Genomic DNA, 18,745 nt, shown 5'->3' on the forward strand with positions numbered 1-18,745 from the left:
AGACTGAGTGAGTCATCTATTCTACTCACCAAATGCCTCTTCCTTTTGTCTTAAAACCGTTGAATCAAACAAACCATCAGACTAGACAGACTGGAATATTCACAGTTTCCTAATGATTGAATTGCAAAATAATGAGTAATACGTAATTGCTACATATTTGTAATCTAGAAATCCTTGAAAACATTCACTATAGCTGATGTAGACATAAGAATTTGGTGGATCATTGGAATATAAAATATACTGTTTGCCGAGAACAATGATGTCTTTTTTTCCCTTTGACACTGTGGCCCCTAAGAACCATGAAACTGGTCACGCTGGCATCCCGAAAATTGAATTAAGTTCAGAGCAGTGAATTGTATAGACATTTCTAATTCTCCACAGGACTTTTTACCGCTAAAAATAATGAGTGTATTTGAAAACACACCTCTGATGCTTAGTGTGCATTCCAGGCTTCAGAGATGTATGTCTCTTGGCTCATTTTAAGTAGTTGTGTGTTTATTTATTTATATATTCATTAACTTCCCGCTGCCATCATGAAATGGTTGATTTCTGCTGCGAATGAGAAAGCCCCCTCCCTCTAACAACCTTGACCTTTCAGACACCTCCAGTGCAGATGGGCTGTACTTTTGGGAAAGTCTCCCCTTCTAGCTTTCCAGAGATGCAAGAGATTTAAGGGGGTCAGGAAAGGCAACTGCTAGATAGAAATCTAATTAGGTGATTGTGCTTGAGGGAGCTTCGCTAGCTGCTCGATAAACTCCCACACGCTCGCTCTCGTCCTCTCTCATTTCCCTCTCTTGCTTCACGCTCTCCCTCAGCAGTTCGCGCTCACCCCGAGATGCCACCTGAGAGTCCCCCTGCTGAGGGCACAGTCACAGAACGCAGATCATGGCTCACTTACTACATCTCACTGCTGTTCACATTTCTTCAAAGCAATGAGTAGATTCATTCCTCAGCTGACAATAAAGCTTTTGCTTATAGTGTCTTTTCCTTGCTCATTATTCTTCTTACCTCCAAACTGAAATAAACCTGAGTGGGCTTCACAGAGTGATGAGAGGATTTCACAGATCACTGTGGATTGGATGGTCTCTGCTTCATATCAGCTTCATGTGTTGTGAGAACGAACATGTAAAGAAGTAAAGAAGATGCAATTGAAAATAGCTGATTCCTTCAAAGAGCAAACACATTTCTCTGAAAAAGTTGTTAGTCCCAGTAACACACATCTAGCAGAGCCATTTTATAATGCAGACTTTCTGTTCACCATGATCATTGCTCCAGATGAATCAGTAAACATAAACACTGCAACTGCACGGCAGTAGTCTACTGTTCGGTAATGAGACGTGGCATGAAAATGTTAGTTGGATGTAACTGCAGTTCTGTAACTATGTGTGCAGCCCACAGTCTCTCTGCATGACAAAGTAAATGAAAATATATAAGCATAGTTACTGTGGGGAATATAATTAAATGGTGATATGGCCCAATCACGTATAATACTATGCGTCTAGCATTGCAGTGGGGATATCAACGCGTGAAATCTGACGCTCAACTACAAATCAAAACCCACGCCCGTTAGTCCCTTGCGTCGACTATAAATTCACTGTTAGCTTAAAATTGCACGGTACAATAAGTCAGGTGCATTAGTCATACAGTAGTAGTAGTACAGCGTGTCAGGTTTACTTAATAACGCCCAGATCCAAAGCAAAAAATAGCGTGATGTTTATCTAAAGTTGACCATGATGGGGAACACACACCAGCCATGCCTTTTGACACCCATAGCACACACTGGCACTCTATGCAGCTATAATAAGTCAAGCAACTGTAGTCAGGTAGCAAATGTGATGAAATTGCTAATTTTACGGATCATTGATGCACCTTGATGCTTGGAAACAGGACAGTGGTGTATCCTGCTCCTTTGATGTACCAACAACTGTCAGTGAAAACAATACAAATAGGCTTTTTGGTGCACAGTTGATTCATATTTTAGTTGGCAAGCATAGACATTGTAAGATATCCACTTGGAAGTCTTTAGGGATAAATGAGTGGTAACATTAGGAGTAAAGAGAAATGGACAGCATTACATTTAAGAGAACTTATTTTGCTACTGCAGCTTAATGTACTTCATAAGGTAACATTGTGGCATAACACTAACTTTAGTCTATCCTATTCAAATTTGTGAGAATTTAAGCCTCAGTCTGGACTGTGGCTGAGATTTGAGATGTCATGTAATGATATATGATACATATTCTTTTTTGTCACCTTTGTTGGAATACAGGCTGTAATTCCTGGTTCATTTCCATATATCTCTGTATTTCTCGAGTGCAGATTTTTTCAGTGCGCTAAGGAAGAAGCATGTGATTTACCCTGAAATCATGCCACAGCATTTTGTAATTACAAAGTAAGCCATATTATCCCAAACAGGCTCCCAGTGCTGAGGGTATGACTAAGCCTGTTCTGTGTCTGTGATGTAACGTCAATGCTGAGGAGCGGTTTATTGTGAAGGTACAATTGTGGCCCGGAAGTGTGCTTGGCAGTAGCTTAGTCACAGTAATGCATAGCCACCGCTCAGGCTCATAATTCAGAGTTTTGTGCAGTGCTGTAAATGAATAAGGCTGTCTCACACAGACAGGCAACATGAGCTTAAAAATCACACAATAAAGCAGATGTCTTTATGTGCGACAAAGGTGTGTAGGATATCTACAGTATTATTGTTTGAATAATCAATTCGCAGGCGGATGATGAATAAGGGACACATTTTTCTGGGAAGGACAAGAATGAGGAGGAGATAGTTTGGAGGAGATAAATACAGAGGACAAGGAATCAGAGGAAAAGGAAATAGTGATGAATAGCGAGCAGACTGAAGAGGCAGAGAGGTGGAGGAGAAAAGATAGACAAGAGGAATTCAGTCCAGCAAACAAAGCCATGTTTAACATTTTATAAGGATCCTTCCTGTTAAAGAGGGGGCTGCCACTGTAACAGCGGTGTAATAGTTTGATATATTTCCCTCGATCCTATCTGATACCGTGAGCTTTTGTGAGACCAGACAAAGGAATTACAGCCGTCGAACATCCTGCTTTAATCATCCTGAGAAATGTCTCGCTTAATAGTAGTTCTGTGGGGGTTGTTTGTCATGTGTGCCTCTGCTGATTTCTAACAGTGCCTCTGAGCAGTTCACCTGTGTGTGTGTGTGTTTGTGTGTGTGTGTGTGAGAGAGAGAGAGAGAGAGAGAGAGAGAAAGAGAGACTTCCAAACTCAAAATGAATTTGGGGGTCTTCTTGTAAGTTTGAAAATGAGAAAAGCCAGTGGTGGATTTAAGAGAGATTGCCTGTCTCAGTCTCGTTTCACAACCATTCACAACTTACACAGTCGTATTTTATTAAGTGTATTTTTTTTTTGTGATGGAAAAATTGCTCAGTGAGCCTCATGACCCACTTTAATGTGTTCTGACTCCTCCTTATACAACTCATCGAAGAGTGGTCACTGAAATTGGTTATTAAGGATTGTATTTTATATTCAGAGCCAGAGCCAAGACTGAAAGCCCTTTGTAAAAATCGACAAGACAGAATAGCGGGCTGCGTGTACAGTGGGAGTAATACTATATGTTGCTAGACAAATACCTACGCTATGGAAATGGTGAAAAGAGAAAATAAATTGAGCTTCCACAGAGCGAGTGGCAGCGCTCAGCTTTCTCTGTAAACCAGAATAAAAACATCATTGTCTTATTGACAATATGACATTTGCCATCTGTGCTACATTTCTGCTGCATTCTCTGATAGACAATAGAACAGCAGTAGATACTGTAGCCTACATGTATTCAGCTGATGTGTGGGGGGCAGATCATCCAGACTTCCACAGGCATTGCTGCTAGCCGTTTTCCCTGAGTGAACACAAGCATACACAACATGCTTGTTCATTTTTTTTTTTTTCTAATTCAGTGTGCTGCTGCTATTCAAGTTGCAATGCTTTTCTTTTAAAATTGACCATGAAACAACAGTTCGACATTTTGGAAAATCTGCTCACTTGCTTTCTGGTTTGAGAGTTAGATGAGATGATTGATATCACCCTCACATCCGCTTGTTCAGTGTACTGTGACACTACAGCCAGCAGAGCGATTAGCTTAGCTTAGCTCAAAGACTAGAAACACGTGGGAACAGTTGCAAAAACTAGTCACCTCCAAAGGTCACTGATTTACATGTAATATCTGAATTGTTCGATCCATACCAAAGAAAAAGTATAAAAAATAAGTATTTGCCATTTCTTAGTAACTTCATGGAGTCTCTGATGGTTGCCTGGCAACTGCTCAGAGCCAAAAATAGTCGACCACATAACCTCCGAAAAAAAGTTTTATTTTTTTACCCTTTGGTTTTTGTACAGATTAAACAAATAAGGTCTAACAAGTTAAGAGAGAGTTGTAGAGGTGCTGGTAAACCTAAAAACAACATAATTAAAAATCATTACAGAGAACATGTTCATTTATTATTTTTGATCATATTGTATAGTTTTAGGAAAATCAGACTGTTTCTATGAAAATAATTGTATTTGGTGCTTTGTCAGTATTCCCTTTGTGTGTCTGCGTCATGTACAGTCGCCAAAAAACTGTCCTGACTGACTTACTGCACAACCTCAACCAAAACATCAAGAGTCATATTTTATGCCACCAAATATTCAGACAAATGCAGATGTTATTATTTCCACAGTGCTTTAAGTGTAGAAAAATCAACAAAATCATTCCCCAAATCACCCAGTGTTATCAACAAGAATAGATCAGGCCTGCTGGGAAAAATCTTAAGCTCTTAATAAAATACAAATCTATTTTTCTCACCTAGAATAGAAATAGAATAGTTTTATTTCGCTCAGAGCAAGAAAGCGTTATTCAAAGCACTATCTGACTGATGAGACTGATTATTGATTATATGACTGAATTATAATTAAAACACGTTATTGGAGCTGCACTTTTCAGCTGTGGATCACGTGGGAGAGCAGGTTAGCCACTGATCCCTGGGGTGGCAGTTCAATCCCCGGTTCTCCTTAACTCAGGTTGTGTCAGAGAGGGCATCCAGCATAAAACCCTGTGCCAAATCAAATATACATATGGTGAACTGCTGTTGTGACCCCTACTGGGAGCAGCTGAAAGACAAACAACATTGGATTTCATCTTTTTAGTTTATACAGTTTACACATGACCGTTTAAAGATATAAAAACACTGCGATAAAGTATAGCATCATGTAACACAGGAATTTTCTGCTTTCTCTTCTGTTACCCTCCGCCCAGCTCTTTGTTGGCCAGCTCTTTGTCATGTCTTTGTTGTGGCTGTTGTCGTTAGCTAATGCAGTGAGTCTGCCGTAGTGATGTCCAGCTGCTAGCTTGAAGCCTTACCATGAGAGGACTGTTGGCCTGGCTCAGAAACTTTAGAAGGGAAAATCTCTGCACTTCTGCCAGGCTGTTCAATGACGGCATCTCTCCGTAGTAAGACACATTTGGAAGATTTTTCATCTAAAAATATTAGGAAAAAAGTTAGATATTGTAGTTTTAAGCTACTTTAAAAACAAATTTTAACAAACTATGCATTCGTATTGTACTGCAAGTTTTCTGTAACTTTTTATGATATATTCAGCTACGCTACAGAGTCAATTTTTGAGAGACTTTTGAGAGTATGCAGTAAACAAAGGCGAAGGAAATCAAAATAATAGGAAATGTGTTGTGCCGGCAGAGGAAACAGGCGACGGATGTAATGTGAAAATATCATTTATCAGCTTGTGGTTTGATGCTGGCTGCAGCGTAATAGGATGAGAGGAGGATGAATTGTCACTCAGAGGCCTGTGTTAAGGTGAAAGGATCTCCAGGGGCTGTTTGATGTCTGTTCAGCTCACAGTGAATCCTATCTCCCCTTATTGTGTCCACACAGAGTTCTCAAAATTGGATCACAGTTGAGTTTTATCTGTGAATGTGGATCACTATTATGGCATTAGATTGGAGGACTACATTACCTAGTCTCTGTGTCTTTCTTTCTGTTCCTCTGCACATTTGCGTTTTGACTTTGCTCCTTCTTAGAGCAAACATGGCAGCCTCATAGAGTATCTCTGTCCTTTTCTGTTAAAAAGAAAGCTTTTCAGTGAGGCATTTTATAATGGTTTTGCATTTCTAACATTAAGACATTTTTTTGTACTCCTGTGTCAACTGTCTGGAGAAAGAAGTTTTTATCTCTTTGTGATTGTACCCCCTTTGAACTGCACTTTCATAGGAAGCCTTCTGCGTCTGTTGCATCCTCTCCCTCCCTCATGAAAGAGGCATTTGAAATGTAAAGTGCTTTTCATATTCATTTTCTTGTTCCCATTGAGTAGATCTGAGTAGAAAATCTAACCTCTGTTTCTCTTCTTTCTTCTCCTTTTATTTCCTTGTCCGCTTTGGTTGCTTCTCTTTCCTTAGCTAATTCACACCATCAGTGTGGTGGATAGAGATGAGCCACAATCTGGACATCGTTTCTACTTCACCCTGGCTCCTGAGGCCTCCAGCAATCGACACTTCACCCTGTGGGATGTTAAAGGTGAGAGGCCAGTGGTCCTATATTGGGGTTATGAGTGGAGAAGCATATTTAAGTAGTTGTGCTTATGGCATAATTAGCTACAGCCAAGAGTCGGCAACACTGTGCTCGACTGACAGACGTTCATGATAAAGCTCCTGAAGATGGAAGAGCGTCATGTGATCTCAACATTTTCTAGAGTAATTAGCACAAGTTAGTTTGGTGCTGTATGCATGTTTTTTTGTAATTGCTACCTAGCCAACACTAGCATAAATAGCTGTTCATTTACTCATGTTGCGAGTTCAGCATCAAACTTCATTCCTTTACTCGCCAAGAACTGTCTCCAGTGTTGGAAAGCGATGCCACAGTGAACTCTTGTTTTGCCTCTTTTATATTTCTGTTACTTCTTTTCTTATACTGAAGTTAACATGATGACCAGCTAGCCCCGGCCCATCCCATCTTGTTATACTGTTTTGCAATAGTGAATCCAGTCTGGCCTCAGAAAGGATGAAGAAGTAGCGCTGGCCAGAGGGCATAATCTAACCTCTTGTCTTGTAAACGCAGCTTTGGCTGAAGCTCTTGGCAAGTGTCCATTATCACCACCACCACTTCTGGCAAGAAATTACATTCAGAGAAAACTTGCACAGAGCACCTCAAATAGGATGTCAACAACGTTCGTAATTTTCTCAGTAGTCATCATGAAAATTGTCTGTAAGAATACAAAATTTAAATGTATCTGCACAATGTAAGGAAACATTAAAATCACTGTGTTCCCCAGTGATGACTTTGCTTTGTCAGGAAGATGAGTGTTTTCATTCTTGTCTGTTGTTTTTGCAAACGTGCTTGCAGATCCCACGTTTAGAGATGTGTACCTAAGTGAATGTGACATCTGGCTAAATCAAGATTGATCTGACACCAGGAAAATGTCAGGGGAACAGCCTGAGCTAGGGAAATGTCACTGTGTGGAGGCAGTGAGGTCTGCTGAAGCCCCACTCACATGCGTGTGAATGGATACACGCTTAACAAAAACCTTGTGTAACGTACCAACGCATACTGTATACAGTATACACACACACACACACACACATATGCATGGATGGGCAGGAATAATTATGACAGAAGTTTCCCTGTGGCTCTTTAATCCTCTCTCCCGTTCATACTGTAAATACGCACACACACAGACCACTACATCATGCAGACCATCAGTGTCTATTTTTCTGTCCTTTACTTTTTAACTTGTACTTTTGTGGGATTTTGTGGGAGAGTGAAATGGTATGATATGGTATGGAAAAAAGGGATTTCCCCAAGACACACACACACACACAGACACACACACACACACACACACACACACACACACACACACACACACACACACACATTTGATTAAATATATACAGATATATTTACAAACATTACTGCAGATCTTGTATATATATTTTTTGAAAGACAAACAAAATCCCACGCAGACTTTTTATCCTCCCACTCCTCTTTTTTCCACTCTGGTGTCTCTTTTCATGGACACATTTGTCAACCTGTCACTTTCAATCTGTCACTTCTCCTTTTCCCCATCATGGCCTCACATTGCGTTCTGTCTCCAAGCCTTGACACACAATGATGAAAAGGCATTTTTTTTTCCCCCCATGTTGCTAAAATGTTACCTGGAAAACGTCCCACATCCTGCTTATAAAGAACTCTCATTTGATATGAAACTGAACAAAGTCAGAAATTTACATTTTGGTGAATTATTTTTACTTGTGTCAATCATTTGTGAATGAAGTAACAAATTCATCTTTGTTACCGTTGCCAAGCAGGTTGTCTTTTCACCCATGTCTGTTTGTTTATTTCCTTAACATTGTGCAATTGGGCATTTTTCTGTGTGTGTGGGACTAAGCAATAAAGTATGTCTCGCATGCTTCCTTACAATACACTATTATCCTGATCAAACTTTATGTGTGACCAAGTTTATTGGTTTCGATTCAAAACTGCATAAGATCCCTCAGTTTATATGTATTCACATGTCTGGTGAGAGAGCTGTGGAAGAGAAGGCTGTGTAAAAGTCAAAATGACAAACTCAGGGACGTAACATTCCCGTACATAAACGGTAATATGAAGATTGTTCTACATGTGCCAGAGGAGCTCTAGGGCGACATGGGTAACAGTGATGTATGTTCTGGGAGATGGATTGCTTGGAATCCACTATGCAAGTCTACCCACAAAGCCGCTCTGACTCTATTTGTCAAAGCCTCCTCCTGTATTCTAGGTAACATTTATCTATGTCTCTAGCAGAGAGCTCATATATACACCAGTAAAGTTTAATTTCAAACAGTGGCTCTCACTCATTGTCTCTCCTGTTTTTTGTTTGCTTTTGAAAAAAAAATAGCACAAAAGCAGTTCACATTCCTTCATTTATCCCAAAGTTAAACTTGACAAACCTGAGACCTCGTGTTTGAAGTCCTTGAACTAGGCGTTACTGAAAATAATTTGTTCAGTTATTTACAAGAAGGATGGTACTTTTCTGTCTTTTTCTTCATCATTTTAGCACTTGACTATTTCTTGTAGAACTTATTTTTTTATTCTTAATTTTGAATCAAATGAGAAAGTATAGTCAAGTATAAAATCTGGAAACTGTGATACTGATGTTTGAGTAATGTCAGAGAGGTCTACATGGTCAAACATGTACTTCATTCTATCAGTGCAGCCTTGAGTTCAAAGGAAGAAAAAACAACAAGGGAAATAAAAGCATCCACTGGATGGAGTTTCATCAGTTTTAGTGTAGTGTTGTGAAAACCACACACATCAGTGAGCAGGCAGAAATGTTTGCTTCTTCAAATATTAAGTCACTCATCTGTAATTCTCTGCTTTACTTTGTCTCTCTGACCCCCGCTCCCCCACAATACACTCACACCACCCACCCAGACAACACAGCTGGCATCCGGACCCAGCGGTCAGGCTTTAACCGCCATGAGCAGAATGTGTACTTCCTGCCCATCCTGGTGGTTGACAGCGGGCCTCCCTCTCTCAGCTCCACAGGCACCCTGACCATACATGTCTGCGGCTGTGACACAGGTGAGAGCTACTGTATGAGCTGCACCATTACTAACATTATCATCACTGTCACCTTCTGCATCAGCAGCAGCACTCCTAAAAGGTCATCTACATGCCATTGTTTTGGTCAGCAAACAGTTCTTATCGGTTTATGTTTTTCGAAAAACAAAATAACACAAGGCCACGAATCTTCAGACAAATGACCCTCAGCAGCGATTTCATCTGGGTGAAAAAAAAAATGTATGCATGATAAAAACACAGTTGTTGCTCTAGATAAAACAGTGCTTAATCCTTGTCTGCTGAACAAACTCATATCTGGTGTTGAATTTGTGCAGCAAATGCTATATTTTTCTTTTAACACACAGAGGGAGCCATCCAGTCCTGCAATGCCACAGCCTATGTAATGAGTGCTGCTCTCAGCCCTGGGGCACTCATAGCACTACTGGTCTGCATGCTCATCCTTATAGGTAAGCAGATGGATGTACTCATGTATGTATGTATGAATGGATGTATGAGGGATAAATGGATGTATGTATGATGGATAGCTGGACGGATGGATAAGCACAATTCATTAGCATTGCTTTTCTGAGGTCATTGCCAAGTTCAACTACTCCAGCAGGACCAGCAGGAGCAAGAAGTTCAATAGTGGGATGTGCCATTAAAAAAAAGCATTTCTGAGGGATGCACCTAAAGATACAACTTGCTTGTAAAATCATGCAACCGCGCATGTGTCTTTTAATGCATTGACCACTTTTAGAAGATATCTATATTTCATGACTGAAATTGCACGTGCAGTGACAGAAAATCTAAGACGAACGACATAAAAACAATCAATTTTTCATCTCTCTTTCATGAGTGACTTTTCGTTTGGATATTTTGTCACTGTGTTCATGAGGAGAAAGCTTTTGTTTAATCAGGAGCACAGAGGATGCCTGGGTTTATGAATGATATCAAGCCACTTTGATCCTTGGAACTCAGACAGAGATGGAATGAATGGGAGTAAAGTGGAAGGGGTTAGAGAGAGCAAACAAGCAAAAGAGCTGCCTCAGCACTTGTATCCCTCTGGAACAGCAAGCCTTAAATAGACAAGGCTTTCCAGACATTCTCTGATTTTTAAACACGGACACGTACACACATGCACACAACATGCACATGCATGCACACGCTCACCCTCTCAAGGACCGAAGAGGTTTGGTATTGTCATATTTAAAAATTTTATGAGTTAGCTTCTTGCTCTCCCCCCTCTGAACATCTTTGCATCCCACTCCTCAGTGACAGCGAGGAACGACAATGCTGTCATGGTGTTTTGTCTCCCCCGTTCATGCCTCTACACATTTTACATCGTGCACGCAGTGAATGATGGATGATGTGACAGTAGGCAGCTTTAACTGTGACTAACATTACTATCTATTTCTTTTAAGAGCTTTTCTAATGAGAGTTGTTAAAACTCTGTCTCCATTAACCAAACCATCTACTGGAGTGAACTTCAAAAACAGAGCATCATTTATTCATCATGGTTTTAAAAGCCTCAACAAAAATGTTATGTACAAATCTGAGGCAACCTCTTCTGGCTATAAAAAACTATGCTTGCAGTGTATGGTGGTTTTGGTATCCTGTGATAGATGACATCCCATCAAAGGCCTGATTAGAGAACAGTTCTTAGGCCTTTAAACTCGTGGAAAACTAGACCCTCTGCAGAAAAACAGAGTTGCATGGTACAAAGAATTTTTTGATGCAAGATGAAAATATATATTAATAAGAGTAACATGATATTGTCCTAAAGACAGTGATGCTTTAGGTATTTTGGTACTTTAGTTTCTGTTTGATTCCACTAATGAGATGTTGCCATGTTGATTCCAATAGTGTCAGTGACTCTAATCGGTGCTAAGCCCATGCCACTTTGAGTGACTGATACAGATTGGTAGAAAATGGACTGAACGTACCTCATCAAAGCACTGAAGGACAGGCTAAATCGCAGTGCTTGGCTTCTGCCAGTCATCGTGTGGACAGTCAAATCTCAGGGCTGCAGGCGCTGGAATCAGGGGGGATGAGCAGTGTTTTCACAACTATCGTGTGGTGTGAATAACAGACAGGAGCACGGCATGTGGCAGCAATCTTATCTTATCGACTGCACATTGCCCAGTACTTTCGTGTTCCTCCTTTACACACACAAATTTAGTGTGCGTCTACTCGTGCATGCTAAGCACACATCCACGCGCTTAGATAAATCACTCCTCACCTATTAACTGCAATGCAATCCATTCTCTCTATGCGCCACTACTGTGTGCACCCTGTCTTCACACACACACACACGCACACACACACGCACGCACACACATACACACACGCTCCGCACACAGAGCAACAACCTAACCAGCCAGCCAGCACTCCCTCTCTCCAGAGGCTGGACCACCTCTATTACATCAATTGTTGGATGATGAGAAAAATGAAAACAAATTTCTGCCTAATTACCTTACAAACAAACAGTCCCTCCATCAGTTCATTTATAGGCCTGATGTGATGAATCCATTCCACTGCGTCGCAACATCTGCATGCATCCATTCCAATTACCTCCCATCTGCTTGTGATGAACTCCTGGGTGGGGGCAACCAGCGCAGCCCAAGGGTAAATTAACCGTCTTGTCAGGAACGCTTATCGCAACATCTGTACACATGGGGACCGGCTTTGTATGTATAGGAGGCAGCTGTACACAGCTACGGATGCTTCCTACAAAGGTAAGTTCTGTACATGGTGTTGTATCAACATTGCCTGAGGTGTACTAATCTCCAAGTTAAATGGGTTTTCACTGGCTTACAGTTTAAGCATCTGTATACCTAATAGGTAGTGACACTCACATGTTATCATTGAGGAAGGTTGTCAGAAGTGAGATTATTGTCTTTGCTTCACACCAATCTGCCACATATACTCCTTCAGTGCTGCTTACTGAAGAAGCAGCTGATCTGCACGTATGAGGGAGTTCATAACATCAAGTTTTCTATCTCCTATTACTCTCCTCATTAGTGTGAATTTAGAGTAATTGTCTTAGCGCTTGCTTAGTATGCATGGCAGTGTGCGCCGCAATTTACCACAAACCATGAATGTTTCCTCAGCCCGGTGGCAATTAGTTCACCCAATTCATGGCGGAGAGGAATAAATACAATGGTTACAGACACCGCTTTCCCAGTGGAGCCCAGCAAAGAATGTAGGAGAAGAACAACTGTACATTATCAGTCACAGATACTGCATAAAATCCCCCATTCAAGATCAGCAAGGCATTTTAGGCTGGCACAGTTTTTTAGGAAAGGAACACATGGTGTGTTTTCATCACTCCCCGACTTATTTTTTAGGCCATTTACACCAAATGAAGACAATTACCAAGAGCAGCAACAAGTCATTTGTACAGATTACATGCTTGAAACTGATGGGGTTTTGTGTGCGCTTTGCTTAGGAGAAAGAAAAGAGTAGGTGGAGGGTCATGAAAGTAAAGATGAAACATGATGTTTTGTGTTTTATAGTCACATTCTGGGTTCCAAGGTCACTTTGAAAGGTACATTTGTCCATGGGCTTTTTTCAGCCATAATAATATATGTGCTTTAATGTGCATATTTCCTGTACACAGCACATAAAGTCCTGACATCAATCTAGTTTGACTGTGAAATGATGTGGGCATATCTCATTTTTGTAATGTATGGATGGGTGTACTGGTGGGTTCAGAGCTTCAAACAATCTATGCCGTCCTAGACAGCACAGGCCCCATTATAATTAATAGTCTTTTTGTCTCTGTGGGCTCTTAGGCATTTGTTTTAGGCAACAGGCTATCTGTTCCAGAAGATGCATGGTGCCTACTGGTTAATGATCTATCTAAATGTCCCTTCACTGGCATCCCTTTAGAGTAGTTGCTCAAGAAAAAGGGATTCTGTCTATGGTTACACAGTAACACGGTCCATAGCTGACTGGCTACAGGAAACACATCCTGCTGCCAATCAAAGCTCAATAACAAAGGACATATGTTTTCACCACTTCATCTGAGTACTATCCACTTTTTAATCACTGAAATTCATTCATAATGAGCTTGATCACCCTATGTCCAGGATTTCTCAGCCTGTATTTTAAAAACATTTTCAAACGTGTAATTTAGATACACGTTTGAAAGTGACATTTGGTGAAAAATCTGGTCACCTGAAACCTCCTCCAAACAAATCTGGAGGAGGTTTCGAAGGGAAGGGTGCAGCCCCGAGGAGGAATGATAATGTCAGACTGTGGGTGTCTGAGCTAAGTGAGACTTGTCTAATCAGAAATGTAGGCAGTAATTAAAATAACTAAGCTGAAATTAAAGCCTCATTGATTTATCTGTGCATACAGCCTTTGTTTTCCTCTTCTCTCATTAGTCTATAACGCGATCCATCTCAATTGTTTTCCCTCTTTTAATCCAGACTTGATTTTCCGAGGCATTTCTTTCTTTTTGTCGGTGGCTGCCTCTGGTCTTAAGTAGTGATGGAACCACAAAGTCTTAGTTTCATTCAACTTGGATGAGTATTGATAAACAGATTGGTCTCCATTAGGCCTTTTGAATCATATTTCTGGGCAAGGCAATCAGGATTGTGAAAAATCAATGCTCATGCATTTGTAATGTAAAACGATAATATATTATCTTCCCCTGCTGTGCTTTTGCCCTGTGAGGTGAAATCAAAGTTACAATGGGAGTGGTTAGAAACTTTACCATGAAAAGTACTTGCAAATCCATCATGCACAGTGTGTGTTTGATGTGCAGCACCACAGGTACATATTTAGTACAATAATTTTCTTTAGTGAAGTTGCTAGTACTGAATGCCCTAAATCTGGGTTTGGTAAGTCATTATTCTTAGCAAGATGAATAGGAATACCATTTTTGCATGCAGGCTCTTTAAACTCAGCCTGACAATTCTTAATCCATGTCTACTGTGCAGCAAGAGAGTTAAAGCTGCAGATTTCAAAACACTTGCTCTAATGACAGTTTATAAAATCCCTTAAATAACAACCTGTCTTTCCCCTGGCTTTTATCTCATCCCACTGTTCAGGTCTATCTGACAAATTCATATTTAACCTTTAAGGTTTGTGGAAAAACATGAGGGTGCAACATGTCCCAACAGAAATAGCAAGGTTTTCTTTATAAACTCATTTAATCAACATGTACATATTTAACCTTAATGTTGAAATACAATCTTGGTCTTTCTCTCTTTCTCCGTCTTGTTGCGTGTTCTTCTCCATCAGTGCTTGTCTTGCTGATCCTGACCCTGAAACGCCACAGGAAGGGCCAGAGGATGGCAGAGGACGAGGAGGACATGAGGGATAACGTCATCAAGTACAACGACGAGGGCGGAGGGGAGCAGGACACTCAGGCATACGACATGAGCGCCCTGAGGAACCTCTATGACTTCCCAGAGGCCAAGAGCTGTGACTCTGGCCCGGACATCCGCTCACTGCCACAGTGGATACAGGCAAACCGAGTGGGTGGTGGTGCAGAGGGAGCTGCAGCGGCGGCGACAGATTTCTCCCTGTTCAAAGGCTACATCCGAAAGAAGGTGGAGCAGGCTGATGCTGACCTGTCGGTCCCGCCGTATGACTCCTTCCAGACGTACGCCTTTGAGGGCACCAGTTCACCAGCACTCTCACTCAGCTCCATTCACACGCTGTCCACCACCTCAGAGCAGGATTTCTCCTACCTCAGCGACTGGGGACCACGTTTCAGGCAACTGGCGGGCTACTATGCTCCAGGAAATCCGGAGGAGGAAGGGTCCTAGCACAGCTTCTCCTCTGCAGAAAGACAGTTAAATTCCCTCTTCTTCTTCCTCCTCCTCTGCCTCCTCTTCTCACCCTCTGGCACTCTACAGCGATCATCAGAGCCAGTACAGTGTACTTCTTAAAACAGAGCGTTGCCTCTTTGTCAGTTTGAAAGAAAGTTCCCAGTGTCAAAGTTTGAACTCTGAAGTTTTTTTTATGCTCTTCTGATTGGTTTTGGTGAGTTTTCAGACTTCAACATGAAAGCTCTGGTGATATGATATAAGAAAGAGGAAAGAACGAGAGAAATTCAGTCACCAAAATTGCCATGTGTGAAAGGAGGATTTTTTTTTCTCTCCCACACCATAAATGAAAATCCTATGAGACTGTCTTCACGGACACAGAGTTCAGTGAATTAACATTGCATAGGTAGGGTTAAACCATGCCACGGCGAACTGTCTGATAAACATGTATTTATTAAAAGGAGGAAATATTTATGTATTTATTTGTTTTTATGTATTTATTTATTTATTTACACCATTGTCATCATGGTAACTGCAACAACAAACTCTGCTGAAGTGCTAAAAAAAAAATGGGAAGAGAGGAGGACATTATAAAAAGGAATGACATTAGAAGACAGAAAGGACTGCAGTGGCAGAGGACTCTACACAATGCTGGCACAGAGGTGACGTCTGGGTCATATAAAAATTACATTCTGGAAAATATTTGTATTTATTTTCTATGACCACTTTTGTAAAATAACAAACTTAAGACAGATAAAAAGATAAAAAGCAAACAGCAAATAGAAAGAGGGAACAGATGGAGTGAAAGAACTGCAGAAGAAAAGAGCTCCCATTTCAGTCTGAATGGTTGAGGCTCACATACTTTTGCTGTATTTTAGTGATTTATAAAGGGGTTTTTGGAGGTCACAAACTGAGGACAATTGTGTGTTAACAATTTCTTTTCTTATCCTCTCCACAGCCAATTGTAAGGCAATAAGGCACAAACCTCAACAGTGATTTAAGACTAAACAAAATGACTGTTTCATGGAATTGGCTGTTGGCCAGCTTTGTCCCACAGGGAGCCAATCTTCATTCCAGATTTGTGTGTGAATGTGTATGATATGTTCAATTCATTTTATATCCTAAGATGTTTGATTTTGCTTTTTATATTTTATTTCCTTTGGGGGAGGGAGGGGGGCACTAGTGTTAACGGGATGGTTATGTCTAATTAAAAGGGAGAGATTTAAGGGTAACACATAATGAATGGACTGGTCAGATCCACCTGTTATCCACAACCTATTCAATGTTGACCTTAACTTGCAAATGTATGGAAAATTAAAAAAAAAAAAAAAAAAAGATTAAAACAAATAAATATTTAATTTTTTTGGTAAAAACCTACATGTCGCTGTGTGCAATAAACTACATTACTCAGTGAATTACACAGTAAATGAGATCACGAAGATTAAGTAAATAGTGCACCCATGTTACTAATTATTGTTTGCCACTTGTTTGCTGAAGATATCTCCTGAATTATGAATAATCGTGGAGCTGGTTTGTGTTTACATGAGGGGTAGATTCAGAGAATATTTCTGGATGGAAGCAAACAGACCATATGACAGGCCAGAGCCAAACAAAGACTCTCCTCTCAGCGTGGCTCCCTCCTGGCTGCCTTCTGCCAAACTACTGTAATTGTCGTAGTCACCAGAGGATGCTGAGGCATATGAAGTTGCTTTCATCTTTATGATCTGCTGCTAAAATGGCCAGTCAGACAGTGGCTGGGATTCACATTCAATTGCTTTCATAACCAGGTTTCAAAGAAAATGTCAGCTATTTTCTGTCACTAGTAGATCTGCTGTATTCATTAATTGTTTGCTGAGAGCTGACATTGAACTGTTTCGAACATAAATTATCCATCAGTGCTAAACAAAAAGAAGCTTTCTCCAGGTTTTTGGTGGCAGCACCTTGAAAAAATAGAAAGTGTCCCACACTTTTGTTTTTTTTTTTTTAGTGTTGCAGTTGCAGCATTTCAGGCTTTTACTTATTGTCATTACTTATATGAATGACTATCTTAAATCTGAAATTCCCCAAGGATATGGATGCAGTCTAGATGAATGTGTAGAGTAATTAAGCTAGGTCAAAGCTGAAACTTACTGCCTTTATCAGTATGCAGCATACTCTGTTTTACTGCACTGAATTACACTGCTTCAGTGTATGTATTTATTTATGTAACTTTGCCAAGGAGTTATTTGGCCATCCATTATTAATCATAGCCTTTAGCCTAACAGCATTTGTAGGCTGACAAGCAAATGTCATTGTCTGGATGGATATACGCAAATGTAGGCCAGCATGAGCTCTACGGTCCCAGTCATACAGGGAGGGGGTGAATACATGTATGCCTTTAAAGACACTCTGTACAAGACAGTGTCATCCGGATGGCCACAGGCCATGTGACTAATGCTGTGAAAGCTGAGGTTAAAAAGTAAGCACATATCCAGGGGAAGATATCTCCCCTGGTCACTTCAGTCCTATTTTCCCTGCAAATGAGCCTTTCATTAATCTTCCATCATTGTCAGAGTAAATGTCATTGCTTAGTGATGGCCTGCACATGTGAACATATGAATGTGTTGAAATTAATCAGAACACCCACCCCCCCCCCCACCCACTCCCAACTCCAAGGGCAACATGAGGCCCATCATTAGTTATGCAGATAGATGTTTTGTGATTGACAGTTCTCTAGGGGGATAGCTGTGTGCACATTAAATATCCTCTTGTCTTCTCTCTGGACCTGGCTGGGTAATGACAATTGATTAAACATTGGGGGGAAAATATGAATTTGCACTGCAGAAAATATCAATCATAAATTGCCTAATAGCTGAATAGCATTTGTTATTTAGTTTTCAGACACACTCAAAACAAAACTTTCACCTTCACCAGGGTAATAGCAAATCCATTTAGCTAAAATACACTGCATAAGCAAACCCGGTTTTATCACAACAAATGCAAATGCAGCACTCTGACAAGCTGAATTAATAAAGTGAGATGACTATTATGGTTAGATGGCCATTGACTCTTTACAAAATCTGCACTCAGGTAGAGAATCGTGTTTGCGTGTGTTTTATTCACAAAGTGACATCCATGCTCAGATAAGCACTTCGTTCAAAGCTTGGATAATTTTTTGTTGATGTTTTTGAGACAGTGCATTACTTGGGCCTGTGAGGATTATTCCATTTATTTTATACCCAATTAAATAAAAAACAGAAGTGCCATTTAAAAAACTCAGGACTTGAGGTACTTGAAAAACAAATGAAAACGGTCTATTAAGGTAAAATATAAAATAAAACAAAGTATGACAAGATAAGGATGGAAAAAAGGACAAAGGCATCAAATAACAACACACATCCATTCTCTAAAACCATTTATCCG

At 40.5% G+C, this 18,745-nt stretch overlaps 1 protein-coding gene across 1 annotated transcript in view; it reads left to right on the forward strand.

Moving 5' to 3' along the window:
- Positions 1–15,343, forward strand: part of LOC121179097 (cadherin-22-like) — a 66,574-nt gene extending 51,231 nt beyond the window's left edge. Inside the window, exons 9-12 of the mRNA XM_041033720.1 lie at positions 6,422–6,539; positions 9,435–9,584; positions 9,929–10,030; positions 14,814–15,343. Coding sequence (XP_040889654.1) covers positions 6,422–6,539; positions 9,435–9,584; positions 9,929–10,030; positions 14,814–15,343 — 900 coding nt within the window. The remainder of the gene's footprint in view (positions 1–6,421; positions 6,540–9,434; positions 9,585–9,928; positions 10,031–14,813) is intronic.
- Positions 15,344–18,745: the final 3,402 nt, after the last annotated feature.

Source organism: Toxotes jaculatrix, chromosome 3, assembly GCF_017976425.1.
Source record: "Toxotes jaculatrix isolate fToxJac2 chromosome 3, fToxJac2.pri, whole genome shotgun sequence".
NCBI classification, from domain to species: domain Eukaryota; kingdom Metazoa; phylum Chordata; class Actinopteri; family Toxotidae; genus Toxotes; species Toxotes jaculatrix.